The following is a 16,099-nucleotide window of genomic DNA, read 5'->3' on the forward strand; positions in this document are numbered from 1 at the left end:
TCTTTGAGAATTGTGGGCTATCGATTTTCCAAATTAGCCATCGTGCTCTAACCTTCTTAAGACCAGTATACGCTGTGCAATTTTGAGCTGTCCCAGACAAAAGTTGACCAACGTGAAAGAAACATGGCAATATCTTTGGTCATGGATCTAAAACGGTGGTCCTACCTCACCCAGTACGAGAGGTTTAAGGATGGCTGCTCATGGTCTTGCATCTACTAACCAACCAAGCTAGTGTAGCTGCACTAAACTTGTAAGATTGCTAAAATCGCACAGTCTGAAGGAGGCTTTACCAGCAAAGAAGCTAATCAATGTACTGCTGTGAACGCCACATTAGTTTGGGTCTAAAAGTCACACTATAACACAAACTAGCTGATCGAGGCGGCAGCAGCTTGTGTTGTACAAGGTATAGTTACTGTTTTTCTCAAAAGAGTCTGGCAGCTTTGAAAAGAGAGATGTAACAGCTTCAGTTCCCCGTCAGAAAGAGCTGTCTGATGGCAAGGTCAAGCGGTGAAAATACAACACTGACTATGGTTAAGTACTTCATATAACCCCACTTCAACAACTCTGAACTATCCCTTTCAGTTATTATTATCATCAGCACTTGTAGCTTTAACCTACATCACTGCTTTTTGCTAACGGCTATGTGGGAGTTTCCATTTGAAAACCCCAGAAAAAAAAAACAGATGAACCCCTCCTCTGAGTAATGAAAATGTCCTCATTGATAGATAATTCTGCTGCCTATTTTAAATTGTCCTACAATGGACAAGCTATATATGGTGTGACATTCAGTCAGGGCTCTCATTCAAAGGATATTCAAAATGCTAACTGCATGGATGAAAGTTGAAAAGAGAGAGAAAATTGGCTCATTCACATTATTTCATAACTTATTAAACTGCTTTTATTTTCTCTAAGCTAGTGAGATGATAATTAAGTGATGAATGTCTTACTGTGAGCTTAATCTGGCGAACAGGAAGTGCATGTGTAACCTTGTGCTGCCGCAGCCTTTAATTTGACTGCATTCAGTTTAGAAATGGACGTAAGCTGCAGTCTTGACTTTTATGTACAAGTGACTCAGATGCTTATGCAGACATGTGATCAACATGTTAAATTATCAACACATGTACAGGATGTGATGCATATCTGAGAGGGGCTGAGGACTCACTCTTTGTGTCGAGCTGTGCAGCGTATTTGGTGAATCCCTTGAGAAGCACCTGCTCCCCGAGCAGCTCCAGGAAGGCAGAGAAGGCGGGTGACGCCTCCTCGTTGTTGTACATCTCCTCCTCTGTGCTCTGGCCCGCACGGCACAGCAGAACACCCACCTTGTGCTTCTGACTCAACTACAAGACAACAGAGAGAGAACATTAACATCACACACACACACAGACAGCTGAAACACTGCAGTCTGAGCCTTTTAATACAACTCAACGTTGAAGTGAATGTTACACAGAAGGATTTCAGTCTGATGTTAATCTGGATGCCCTTAAACATTAAGCTCCACTTCAGCGTTGTAAAAAACCACCTGCACAAGCAAAAACAAGCCAAACACCTCCGCCTTGCACTTCACCCTCCATTAAATAAAAGGTGAGATAACGTGGCTAAACATTAAAGCTTTTATGGTTACACACTCATGCTCAAACACACCACACCCTACTCCAACGATTCTGTACTTCGCACTAACACTAAATCAGTTATACGGGTTTCAGACACTTTTATACACAATATCTGAGTACACTATATGCCACTGTGTTACTTATCAGCTCTTATTTCTTTAGCCAGCCTGACTTCGAGTCACTGACTGAGCATCTGGTCTCAACTGTCGAATTTCCAGTTTTAGCTCACGAGCCCAAAGATGAAATGCAAAACAGACTTGTAACTCACCCCCTGTTCGTCTAGTTTGAGGAGCTGCTCTGTGACTTTGGGCGTGCTGAGCGCCAGTCTCAAACAGGACACGTTGAGCTCGGGGACGACTTGTTCCAGGACCTCCTTGAGCGGCAGACCCCGCACTGTGCCGTGCCTCCCCGTCGACGCCACCGCATCCTCTAAAATGGAGCCTCGCAGGGTCACAAGCTGGATGTGGGGAAAGACAAAATGTTGCAATGCTTCAATGATTTTAAAACACTAAATATCTTAACTACAATTAGTGCCTCTCAGGTTGCAGTTTACATCCATGTCTGAACACACTCATATGTTTTCTCCATGTTTTTGAACTACAAATTTGAAAACATGGATGCTTCACACACATCTTTAACCCGGCAGCACAGAAGATCTATACAATCAGCACAGTTTCAAGATGGACACCCAAGATTAGTATGACCAATTCAGTAACCCACCAAATGCCCCTTCTGTTCCTGAGTTACGACACTGAGTAATGGCCAGAGGGGAGTTTTGCAGAACATCATGATGTCACAGTGAAATTGACCTTTGAGCTTTTGGGTATAAATGTCATCACTGCATCATTTTATCCTGTTCGTCATCGGTGTGAAATTTTGTCATAATTATCATATGAATTCTTAAGTTATGGCCACAAACATATTTTGTGAGGTCACGGTGACCTTTGATCACTTAACTCTAATCAGTTCATTCTTGAGTACAATTGGACGTTTGTGCCAAATATGAGGAAATTCCTTTACGGTGTTCTTGAGATACTGCGTTCACGAAAATGGGACAGACAACCTGAAAACACAATACCTTCAACCTAGGCTGTCACAAGCATATAGGCATAAAAATGTCAAGAAATTAGTCCATCATCACAAAGGTTTTTTAAGATTATTTTTTCAGCATTTATTGCCTTTAATGGATAGGACAGATGAAGGTGAGGGGGGTAGAGAGAGAGGGGAGACATGGATCTAGGGGGTGCAGGCTGGGATCGAAACCAGGCCGCAAGGATGGAGCCTGTACATGGGGTGTCTGCTCTATCCACTAAGCCACCGACACCCAATCACAAAGGTTTTTTAAGAGATTTTCTCATTGTTGATTAAGACCCCACCCTTACCTTTACTGTTTATCTGTTTAACTCTTTCCTGTCTTAGGAACAGACAACTTGCTGACCAACTAAATTCTTAATAAGGGTTATTTAACTAATTTTTTTCCTCTCTGCTTTGAATTCAAAATATTCACTTGGTTACATGCTATTTTTTCATTTGTTTTTTACTTATCTCCTTTTTATCTCTTTGTTGGTCTGGGTTAAAACTTTTCTTGTGTTGTGTAAAATTGTTTTCAAGTACAGATAATGGCTATTGTAATTTTACATGTTTTCTGATTTGGAGAGAAATGTGTTCTCTGTGTACTACCCTTTCATACATACACTGCTACAGTGAACTTATCTAGACATTACCCAGAGGAGCTGTAAGTGAGATCACCAATGTCTGAATCAGTTGGACGTTGAACGGATTTTACCCTGCCAGCTCCCTAGTGAAAAGTCAGTGTAATGTCTGATTAAACTTGTGTAAATAGAGCAGGTCGTTGTCTGGAGAATTCAGAGCGAGCGAGTGGGTGTGTTGATGACATTTATATCATGAGACTGCCAGGAAACCGGAAAAATACAAATATCCGAGGGTGAAGATGAAGGGTCATTTAGATGGAGACGCCTGTGAAAATGTCTGACTAGAGAGACAACAAGATTTCAGAACATCTATTGCATGGCCGGTACCAGGATTTTTTCTCTCCCTGTGTTACAGGTGGAGGTGCTATCATAAAAAATAGCAGGTTGTCATGACTTCAGAGTTATTTTATATGAAGGTCTTGTTTTTTCACTTAGAGCAGATGTGGCGCTCAGTACATCGATATAAATGTTTTTAGTTGAATTTGGCCAGAGAATATTCAACTAAACAGCCGTAGGTGGGGCTGACCGAGACAAAGCCTGGACAAACACTAACACAAGAAAGACACAGGAGAACATACACAGTAATACTTCTAATTCTGAGATATTTGTATTGTGAAAGGTCAGAGGTCAGGCTCAGCTACAGAACCACGCCTCTGTGAAATGGAGGGGCGGATGATTGGCTGCCTGGAAGCTTGAAGTGGATCCATCAGATGAGGGATGGTCTCAATATTGCCCTGCTGCCCCTAAAGCCACACTCTGCAACACACACACAAACACACACACGCACACACTGTGCTCTGTGTGGAGGATTTAAAGTCGAGCTGTATTGTGAATTAATATTCTGCTCAGTATTGTGCTGCCACAGAGTGCTGCTCCCTGGTGAGAGGAAATTGACCTGCTTCAAAACAGTGAGGCTATAATAACCCCAGATACAGTTGGGAGGAGTGGGCTATTCCTTCCTACCACACACACACCCGTGCAACTACACACACAAATGCGGCTTCATTAAAAATGCATGGCAGACTGTGGAGCTGGCAGGGGCCGGAGAGACAGTTGAACCTCGGAGACTTGGGTGTGCCGCAGAGAAATGAAACCTGATTGACATGAAGCCGAAGTTATGGAGCTTTCCTTTCAACTCGTCAGCTTTTGTGCAACAGTGCAGTGAGTGACTGCGACATGCTGAGCAGGAATGTCAGGGGGCTGCGTGTATAAATGTGTGATGAAGGGAAAAGGAGGAAGTCTCCGCACCTTGCTGCGTCAGCACTGCTGCACAGAATTAAATGACAGACTTAAGGGGGATGGATATTTGAGAGCAGCTGCGGCTGGAGAGAATAAAGTCTGCAATCAATCTCTTTTTTTCTGTGTGGGAACAGTAGGCCTGGGTGTGCTGGCTGTGTCTGTTAGCTGAGCTCTGTGTACTTAGATGGCGGAGAGGCTCTATTGTTATACCAGAGCTAAGGTGATGAGGCCAGGCAGCCATGTAATCCAGCTAAAAACAACACAGTGCCGGAGGAAGACAGGCGGGCTACATGAACACAATGAACACAAGCAAACTTAACTGTTTGTTTGAGTGAGCTTGACAATGCTACACAGGTGTTTATAAAATGTTAAATAGATCAAACTGACTGTTTGGAGACCGCAGACGTCTCTAATGCAAACTATGAAATAAAAAAATGGAAGAAAAACACAATGCTGTCTGTGGTCAAGTCATTTATGGGCTGCAACTAATGACTGTATGCCATGTGTAACAGATTAATCTGCAAATTATTTTCTGGATAAACTGATTTGTTGCTTTTGTGTAAAAAAAAAAAAAAAAAAAGCAACAAAAAAAAAAAAAAAAATGCTGATCCCAGTTTCCTGGGGACTTTAATTTTTTGGTTTTGAGTAACCATCAGTCCACAACCCAATGATTTTCCATTAATTATTATACAAAACCAAGAAAAGCTTTCCGTTTGAGAAGCTGGAACAAGTTAATGACATTTTTAGCTTGAAATCAAAATGATTTATTGACTTTATTCCACTGCGTATAAAACTTAAGACCAAGTTTACAATGACATGAATCAAAGGGGGAAAAACATGAGTTGATATCAATAACTCAGTATGAGGGACAACTTTGCCAGAATGTTTATTGCAACATAAAACACCTCTTTTTTGTCTCGTGGTAGAGATGAGGGTAGAACACGACTGAGAAATAACCTGCTGTTTGTTGGCGAGTTTTCTTGTCGATTTTGTGTTTCTCACTCTGCATGTGGGATTCCACTGCTTTGATTCTCATCATGCCAAGTTTGAAAAACTTTTTGCAGAAAATATTCCGAGCCTCATATGCATTGCCTTGTACTTGTTTCAGCCATCCCGCGAAATCTTGGTTAAATGGCCAATTGTCGTTGAGTTTGCACTTCCCATGGCTTACAAGGTACAGTGACAGTGGCTCACAGACACGGGATTGTCGTTTTGGAAACAAAATATGAGTGTTGTTGCTTCCACTGTCCTGATCTGCGTGACTTAAATGCATTCAGGAACATTTAGAAAATTATCTTTTAAAAATCCTATGAGACTTTTGAAAGATTGATTTAAGCCATTTTATCACCAATTAAGGCCTTATTTTTTTGGATTAATAAATTCAAGGCCTTTTAAGACTTTTAAGGAACCGCTGGAACCCTGTATCTGAACAGTTGCAAATTAATTGTCTGTCAATAATGAGCCCATATTTGTTATAGTTATAGAATTTCTCAAAGTAAATGAGCATAAATGACATGTTTGTTGTTTTTGAACACATCTTTACTATTCCTCCATGATCATCAGCCCATCACTCAACACATTACGAGTATCTGACTCCTCAAAGTGGAAAAGTGGTTGGGTGTGCTCCTGGTGAGAGGAGGTCAAACACTTTGGCCACAGCAGCCAGTGTTTGGTTTGGCTTTGCTGCACTGAGGCTGGGCAGGTGGAATTTTCCACTGGCAGAGGGGACAGAGGGAGTGAGGGGGGAGGTTAAAACCAGGGCAGAGTGGGTTAGAGTCACAGGTAAGGACACAAAGGGAAGGCTAGGTGACATTACAGTGAGTAAAACAGAAAGTAAGCGTGCACACTTCACTGACTCATCATTGTCTTGTCACTCAAAACAAACACACACAAACGGCAGATGGTTCATACCTCGCTTGTTCTGACGATGAGGCGGTACTGGTACTGGTCTTTCAGGTCTTTGGTGTCGTCTAGTTTTTCCCTGCGGATGCTCACGGCCACAGGGCCCAGCTTATCGTCTGTCCCAAAGTAGTTTGAGTGCTCTGGTGGAGGATGACAAGAGATCGGGATCAATGATCAAGTTTGTGTTGAGGAGACACGTGCTTTATCTACAGTATGACTGGATACATGAACAAGAGACTGGGTAGTGGGTTTTATATACAGTAGTGTCTGACTTTCTTTTAGACTTGAAAGTATTAATCAAAAAGAATCTTAATCATTTTGATTTTAGCAAACTTTCAAGCTATGATAAAATAAAAAAAATCACAAGATTTAGCTTTGCAAATATAAGAATTAAGTGTTTCTTGGTTTTCTAACTCTTCTGTAATAATAAACTGTTTTTGGACTGTAGGTCAAACAAAAGGGGCAAATAAATATGCCAACTATCAACCAACACTTTATAGACTTTTATAAATTATCATAAACCTTTTATAGACCAAAGAATTAATCAATAAATTACTATCTATGAATCTATGAGACTAAGTAAATATTTTTAGGCTTCTAGACTGCTAATCGTCAACTTAATCTTTGGGAAACTATGATGGTTATGATTAATCATTAACTTTGAGAAACATGCTTTTCTGCAACACCCTGTTTTTTCATTAACAAAAGACATCAAATTTCTGAAGATGGTGCTTAAAAACAAGCTGCTGTACAAAACTATTACCTTCATAAAATCCAGTCTTAAACTGAAAATATTAAAGGAAATATCTCAGTAAAAAAAGAAGTTAACAAGACTCCAAGACTCTCTAGGTTGAGTAGAGATGCACAGTTACTCGAAATATTATCAAAATCGCCATATTGACAAGTGCAATATACAAATCACAAAGGCTGCAGTTTTTGATGAAGGTAAAATATGCTACATCATATCATTATAAATGAAGCAATATGGTGCTACAGAGATGCCACCTGCCTATATCTCACTCCAGACATCAGGGAACATGCGTGTTCAGTACAGACCCCTGCAAACATCACATCATTTTAATATTTTTTCAGTGCAAATAAAAACCAAAAATTAACATTCACTTTAAAATCGCAACTTATTGCAGTCGGAATATCTGTCAAAATAATCACAGTATGATTTTTTTTTTTTTTTTGTATATCCTGCAGCCCTAGCATTGAGGGTTGATATAAGAAAAAAGTACATTTAACCTTCAAGAGACAAACATGAGATGGGTAAAAAAAAAGAGTTTGACAGAAGAGAAGATGCCAGGCTCTGTAGTAATCAGGACTGACAGAGGAGGGGCACTGAGTCAAGGACAGGACTAAGACAATGACATCTAGTAATCGATACTCACATAATTACAAAATCAATTTAGCCAGCAAAAGCCATAACCCAGAGAAAATGATGATTGCTACTGAAGAAAGGTGATGTTAAAGGGTTAATTACTGTAGTTATGTGGTCACAGAGATGCTGAGAATATTTCTGATGTCATGTGTTGGAGCTTCACATTCATGACTATAAAATTTGACTGTTAAACAATAAAACTATAAAAGACCAAATATGTCCTCGGCAAATACAGGAAACAAACAAAATGTGGTGTCACAAGTCGCCAATTAACATTCTGCAACTTGTTACCCGTGTTGGCACACAACAATTTCATCCATTAAGAGGCTGAGACAAAGCTATCGACCCACTTCACAAGGATCTTGCATGTCCTCTTCTAAAGCTCCTAAGCTAAGCTGTGGTAATGCCAACGCCACAGGCAGTGTGGGAGTCGTAAGACAAATTCTCCACTCGGGGAGGAATCTAGCTTGACAAGTCTTCCTCCTCTATCCCCCATCTGACGAGAATAAACCGGGACAACGTACACGTTCGGAGACTCAGGCCTGCTTAGCTTCCATGCCATGTCCTGTGGTGAAAATGTCAGCTTTTTGATGAGGCTCTCTGACACAACACAACACACACAATCACACTTACGTACCAGGGAAACGAGTCAGCAGATGAACATATTTTTGGAATGATAACCTTTATCTGTGTGGCTGCAGGCCTGTCTCTCTCTCTCTCTCTCTCTCTCTCTCTCTCTCTCTCACACACACACACACACACACACACACACACACACGCTTGCTTGCACACATGTGTTCCTAACAGCATCTGTCACTAATTAGGGTGCAGCCAGATGATGCTTGCCAAGAGGAAGTTTCATCCGCAGTGTCTGAAGAGGTGATGTTGACAAGAAATGCCAACAAACGTGCGCACCAACAGGCACACATTACGCATCTTTCCTTTCTGAAGTTAGGTGTTACTTCTGACAGTGAAAACCAGATGTAAGACAAAGCTGCACGGGCTGACTATGTTGAGTGGTACTTGTGATTGTGCGGAAAGGCAGGTGGTGTATCATCAGCTCAGAATTTGCCAACAGTCCAGTGGCAGGTACATGTGTAATAAAAACTCTGGGAGCATTGCCAGCTTGGCCCACTCTGCTCTGCCCGGGCCCAGCTGGATATTAAAACAGCCGCAGGATGACATGTGGGGAATGACACTGGGGAAACGACATCTATGCTGTCTAATTCAAACGGACCAATAACAGCAAGGGGCCTAAATCAGAGTAGAAAATGGGATCAGTATGTATATACTGCACGGCAGTGACACTCAACTTATAGGGTGCCTGGTGCCTGGTGCCTGTTTGCCTACCAACCATTTTCTAATTCACAATTAAAATAAATTGATTGTAGGGCTGTACCTGACTCAGAATTGTCAGTTGAACCAGATTTGGCTGTTCAATATGATTATTTGATTATGCGTTCCTTTTTCTCATCAAGAGTTTGAAAGGGGTTCGTCAGGAGCTTTAGGGTGACATGATGTTCAGGTAATACAGTAAATACACCAAGTTAGCCCTCCAAGCTAACGCAAGTTAACTACATTAACAACATTTCTTGCCGACTCTAGATATCAAAAATGCCAGGTGAGGATCCCACAGACCCCCAGACAGAGGTCCGGGCAAATTCCCAAATGTCCCTAAGTGTCCCCCGCATACACCTGACCTGTGTGGGGCCGCTGCTCTCTGGCAAAGATGAGTGAGGACAACTATCTTCAAAAGGTTGAAAGTAATGCAATGCATTTATTATATATACTGACAAATATGATTAATGGTTGTTTATTTAGTGGCCCCTGGCCTCCTGTCTAGGGCTACACCTTACATATATTTTTTATTGTCAAATAATCTGTAAATAATTGTATTAATTCATTCATTTATTCATTTCCGTAACAACTTATCCTGTTGGGGGTCGTGGAGGTGCTGGAGCCTATCCCAGCTGACATTGGGCGAGAGGCCAGCTAGACTATCACAGGGCTAATATAGAGAGGCAACCATTCATGCTCACATTCACACATATGAGCAATTGAGAATTTTATTTTATTGATTAATCAATTAGTTGTTTGGCCTTTAAAATGTCAGAAAATGGTGAAAAATGCAGATTGATGTTTCTCAGAGCCCAAAATGACATCCTCAAATGTCTTATTTTGTTCACAACTCAAAGACATTCAGTCTGCTCTCTTAGAGGAGCAAAGAAACATAATGTCCACATTTAAGACGCTGGAATAAGAGTATTTTTACTTTTTTCGCTTAAAAAAAAACACTCAAAGCCATTAATTGATTACCAAACTAGTTGGTGATTAATTTAATAGTTGACAATTCAATTAATTGACTCCTGTCATTTTGCAAAAGTGGCCCCTGGGCAAAGCAGGTTGAGTATCCCTGCTGTAGCACCACTAGTCATTATTTTCACTATCAGTTACTCTGCCCATCACTATTTCCCCAGGTTAAATTGATAATTTAGTTTAAGAAACAGTCCAAAACCCAATGTTTTTTAAATCTATGATATAAAAACAGAGAAAACCAACCCATTCGCACATTTCATGATTGATTAATGTCAATATGAGGGATACTGTATGCAAATTTCTTGTTTTGCTTGACCAACTCTTTAGTCCATAAAAGCAACTATTGAGCCCAAGTCATCTCCATGTCTTTACTGAATCTTTAATGTCCAGATGACTCAATCATTACTTGTTTACTTGTTGCACAGGTTTATTCTTGTCTTAATGCCTTTTTATGTTTTATGTAAAGCATTTTCATTTGTTTTTTAAACCCTGCTACCCTATATGAAGTATGCTCTCATTGTACTGCAAACCATAACCAGGTATAAACAAAGTTTGTTTGTTTGACTCTTGATCATTTAATAACATAGCTGACATCAACATCACTGAATGTTCATGGTTTAAGTAGTAAATGTGTTTCAGTGTTACCTTTCCCATGGAAGTAGTCTCTGTAGTACCTGGCCCCCTGGTCTACATGCTCTATGCTGTACAGTTTCAGTCTGTCCAGTCTCGTAACCTGCTGTTCAATAGGCACCTCCAGCACTGAGACACTGGCGTTACTCCTCCTCAGCCAACCCCTAGTTCCATCTCCTCCTCCTTCTCCTCCTCGCTCAGCTGACGAGCTGAGGAAGCTGATGTTGCGCTCCCCGTGGCCCCCAGTCTCATTAAGGAAGTGGGGGCAGCAGAGGAGCAGTGGGCTCGAGCTCTGGGCACCAGGAGGCCCGTCCAGAGGGTCCATGCCCAAGGAGGGTGTCATGGAGCCGGGGTCGAGGCTCAGGGTCAGATCCTCGATGCTGGAGTAAACTGGGTCATTTACCGCAGAGGATCTAGAGGCGGACAGGGACACTGACGCAGCTGATGCCCCCGTGGCGGTGTTCCTTCTCTGGGCGGCATAGCCCCGCTGCAACGCCGCTTCATGGAGGTCAAACAGGATGCTCTGAGCATCGAAGTGGACAAAGCTCTTAGGGCACACCCACTGTTTGTAGGAGGCATCTGCTGAACCCCGGCTTCCCCCTTCCTCATTAGAGTCTCCTTTCCCTCCGTCCAGCTCACCACGACTAGAGCTCCTAAGCTTCCTGAACAAAGAGGAGGTGCCCAGTGATGACTCTGTCCCTCCACTTTTCTTCCTCACTCTCTCAGCTCCTTCCTTCCTTCCTGTCCCTCTGTCATCCCCCCCTGCAGGACCAGGTGAGGGAGCAGAGGGGTGGGCCGCACTTGGCGGTGAGTCTGGGGAGCGCAGCAGCTCCCCTAGGCGTATGGGTGCTGAGCTGCGCTGGTCAGGCCTCTCCTGGTGGAACTGGCTGAGCATTTCAAAGAAGCTCTGCTCGGGAATGCCCTGGATGTCAATGGAGGAGGTGCTGCCGTATTCTCTGAACAGGTTCCCCATCCCACCGCCTCCGTGAACCTCCACCTTAGAGCAGAGATGGGAAAGAATGTTCAGCTTTTCATGGTGAATCAGTGAATACAGAACAACTCTGTTTTATTATTAATATTGGAGAAAAAACGTGAAATTAGGGTGTTTTATTACACAATCTGTTTGGTTCACTTCAAACAAACAATTAAGTTCAGTTAGTTTAGGCTGGTGAGAAAACTGTCAGCTGAACTCTGGAGCTGTTTGTTTGTGGTGTGAAAGCAAAACACACCGACCACAGGATTTTATGAGAGTAAATGTGTGAATTTCGCATGTATTCAAAAGCTAAATTACTGTTAACCGTGCCATGAACTGTCATGGAATAAATCTGGGTAAGCAACGCACATATTTATGCAAGATTATCTGGTAACCATGGCAACACATACTGTATGTGCATGACCATAAAGAGCAGATTGGAGTGGTGGCCACACAGTAACAATTCCCCCCTACAGTAATGTATTTTGTCCTTATGTGTGCATGTTTGTTATTATGTGGTCAAAAGCAGTCGTGTCTAATGACGCTCATAATCTTGTTACTTCTTGACAAGCTTTTGTGACACCAGAGAAGATACAAAAACAGATTTAGTGCAGGAGAATGCAGCATGACCTACTGTCATGAACTGGAATTTCCCTGTCTGGGTCCAAGCAGCACTTTTTCAACATAACTTGATGTTTTATCCTCTATGATTGTTTATACAAAGTCAGTGTCAGAACTAAAAAGGCAGCACCATTTTTTCCTTGAAATGTACGTAACATGTGAGAGCGACTGAAGATTAAAGACTCACCTCATTTTCATCGTGTTCACTCAGTGTCACCTCGCTGTTTGAACGCTGTCTCAGAGGAGGGAACACTCGCAGGCTGAAAGGTGGATTTCTTTCAACACCAAACCCTCCTCCTCTGAACTCTACATCCTTGGACCGTCGTCGCGGCAACCTGGTAACTCCTCCCCGCACCAGCCCCATGTCAGATGACAAAACTGATGAGGAAATTGAAGTGGAGCCGTCATCTCCGTGGCGAATGCTGCCAATTTGCCCGTTTTCAAGCAGCGACTCCCTGGACTGCGCACGGCGAGGGGGCCACTCTGCAATTCGCGCCCGGACACCCATTTTGGGCACAGAGACGCGTGGTTGGATGCCCGGGTCTATGGGGACAGGAGCCGGGTGGCCATTTGGGGTGTGACGAAACGGAGTGTGCTGAGGGAACCCTCCTCCTCCACCTCCATCCAGGAGGTCCGAGGAGGTGCAAGTGACCCCTCTGTCTCTGTAGCTGTTCATGGCACCCCAGGCGAGCTCAGGGCAGGGAGGCAGGGGGCTGGCATCCCATGTCAGGGGGAGCGCTGGGAAAGAGGGAGAGGAGGGGCCCCACACACACTCTGCTGACGGTGCTACGGCCTCCAGCTCCCAAAAACATCGCTTTTAACTGGCAGGGTGGGAACAATTTCACTGGTCCATGGAGGACCAGCTGGAGTCAAGGCCGGTCGTCTTCTTCTTCTTGGGCTATTTTCAGTCTAATGCAGATCTGAGAACAGAAGGAAAAAAAACAATCATTCCAACAAATCAGCTTCAGATAATCAGCATCATTTAAATCACAGAGCTTGTGTGACCCAAATTTTCTCCACAGGCGCAAAAAAAACTGAGCTCTGAATTTAGAAAAGAGCAAATCACTCAACTGTAAAACAATGTAGGACTGATAAGACAGCGAGAGGGAGGAGGAGAATAAGGTGAGGGGATATGACAGAGGATTTCTTCCGTTGAGGCTAATCTTCAGGAGGCTGACAAGGGATATTATTATCACACACTCTGCGCACTCGTGTGCATGTGCGTTCACACACACAAACACTCATATACCCAGAGGACATGAAGGCTGTGGCCGCTCTGCTGCAGATTAAAACCAATGAAACACTTCAGCTAATATTATCAGACCACAGAGTAAAGCAGACCCAAACGGAGGGAAGGCACACATTTAAACACTTAAAGAACCACGGGAGAATATTCTCCACTCATGCCTTGTCTCTTATTTAAGAGAGGCCCACATTGATGATGTAGCTGGCTGAGACAGAAGCTACTCTATTCTTTCTATAGTGACGACAAACAACCAACTGCAACACTGGGAGAGATGAACAGGGACAAGAGAGAAAAGGGCGAAGGCATAAAGTGACCCAACAGCTGGAGGGTTGAGGTGGGGTAAATCCAGAAATAGAGTGATTGGACAGAGTCAAGAAAGAGCAAGGAGGAGAGCAGTACATTGCTCAGTGAACCACAACGGTGTGCTTTAATATGACAGTCACACCGCATCAAGTCTTAAAAACCCACCAGCCTTGTAAAGACTCTTGTTTACACAGCGGCATCTTCTGTCTCACCGGAGGTTTAACGTAATGATTTTTACAGACACTGCACGGGTACAGGAGCACTGTCAGAGCATTCTGGTTTTATATTAATGAGTTCTTAATGTTGGATGATCTAAAAAGTTAAACCAGTGTTGCAATCATACAGTTCCCAGCAGCTGAATCATTGCACCCTCTTACTGTCATCATCAGTCCAGACAAACGTTCTAACTCATGGTCACATGAATGTTGTGGTTGTTCAGAGTGACTGGCTGGGAATTCATATTGGAGAATGTTACGACGTGGTTATGACTCCACTGGATGAACCACATCATGAACACAGTGAGCAATGACAATATGCTGACAGTGGTCCAAATGCAAACATGAACAAGAGCATTGTACAACAAACACGCTGTATCTGTGCTGTGAAATTGGCTGTTAAATTTTAGACATTTTATGACCTTTTTAATACAACAGTGAATGAATTTTATTATCTGTTTTATACTAAAATATGAGTGTATGAAACCAGTCAGGACAATATGGTCTTGAATTAATTATTTTCTTATCACATGTTTTCACTTCAACCCCAATTCCAAAGAAGTTGGGACGCTGTGTAAATCATAAAGAAAAACAAAGTACAATGAAGTGCAAATCCTTTTCGACATATATTCAATTGAATAGATGAACATATTTAATGTTCAAACTGATAAACCTTGTTGTTTTTCGTAAATATATACTCAGTCTGAATTTGATGCCTGCAATATGCTCCAGAACAGTTGGGACAGGGGCATGTTTACCACTGTGTTACATCCCTTTTCTTTTACTATCAGTAAGCGTTTGGGAACTGGGAACGCTAATTGTTGAAGTTTTGAAATTGAAATGTCTTTCTCAAGTTTCCCAAGTGGGGCCCTTCGAGATTTAAAGTCTGTGTGGAAGAACGGGCCCAAATCTCATCTGAACACTGAGGGAGACGAGTCACTTCAGAGTCTTGAAGCAGGTCTTGAGTCTTGAAGCAGGCCTTGCGAACAAGGTTTCTCCAATTATTAAATCAATTTTAGTTAGTTCAGGACTTTTGTCCTGTGTCATTCCACTTTATTGCACATCATTTTTATGGAGTGAAATGATACAAATTCTTCATCAGATAAGTTTTAGTGAGTCACAGTTTCATTGAGTTAATACCAAAGTCTGCAGCTGCATTGAAATTATGTGAAATGGAAAAATGCCAAAAATGCAAAACCATCGCATTGTGTTTTTATTTACGTGTTACACGGCATCTAAACGTTTTCGGAATCAGGGTTGTACTTGCAAGCAATATATCATAATTTCTAATGATATAATCAATTTAATTAATCCGACCTGGACCTGGATAAGTGGCAGAAAATGGATGGATGGATGGATGGATGGACCATTAAGACTAATTAATTCATCCAAGTTCATTTATGTTTTTGCAAACACTGACACTAGCCCATGACAATAAGCTTCTACTGGTGCTATTGTAGCTAAAAGTATGACAGTGTGACTGAAACTCCACATAAAAGGATTGAATTGCACAGAAAATCTACTGTCAAAACAATTATACTTGTGTTTTATGGGTGTAAAATGTCTCCTAACAGCCTGCAATCGGATACAAAAACATTTTATAACCAACATTACTGGTTATAGCAGAGAATATTTTACTGAGGTCTTTTTGAAGCGAACGAAATTTTTAGGACTCTTCAAACCCAGCAGACAAAACTCGCCGTGCAATATGGAACACATTATAAGGACGGGGGGTTAGAGCTGCGGCTAAATGTCTAAAATGTAAATGTGTTCAATCCATCTCTGCTACTGCTCCTTTCTCCTGATTTTTCTTTTCCATTCTTGAGTTTCTGTCTAATCTCATTCTCTTTTTAGCTCTCCATTCCTGGATTTAAGCTCCTTTATCTGCACAAGCCTCTCCTCAAACCGCCAAATTCATTCAAATATCTACACTAAATTTGCTCAGAGG

The 16,099-nt window shown here is 42.2% G+C and overlaps 1 protein-coding gene across 5 annotated transcripts in view; it reads right to left on the reverse strand.

Moving 5' to 3' along the window:
- Nucleotides 1-16,099, reverse strand: part of sipa1l3 (signal-induced proliferation-associated 1 like 3) — an 82,472-nt gene that overhangs the window by 22,648 nt on the left and 43,725 nt on the right. For all 5 annotated transcript variants that reach the window (XM_049576225.1, XM_049576226.1, XM_049576228.1 and 2 more), the window contains 5 exons: nt 12,575-13,307; nt 10,809-11,790; nt 6,473-6,603; nt 1,879-2,067; nt 1,163-1,337 (listed from right to left, as the gene is read on the reverse strand). In XM_049576225.1, coding sequence (XP_049432182.1) covers nt 1,163-1,337; nt 1,879-2,067; nt 6,473-6,603; nt 10,809-11,790; nt 12,575-13,063 — 1,966 coding nt within the window. In that variant the 5' untranslated portion in view covers nt 13,064-13,307. The remainder of the gene's footprint in view (nt 1-1,162; nt 1,338-1,878; nt 2,068-6,472; nt 6,604-10,808; nt 11,791-12,574; nt 13,308-16,099) is intronic.

The sequence above is a fragment of the Epinephelus fuscoguttatus genome, linkage group LG5 (genome assembly GCF_011397635.1).
Source record: "Epinephelus fuscoguttatus linkage group LG5, E.fuscoguttatus.final_Chr_v1".
Taxonomy (NCBI): domain Eukaryota; kingdom Metazoa; phylum Chordata; class Actinopteri; order Perciformes; family Serranidae; genus Epinephelus; species Epinephelus fuscoguttatus.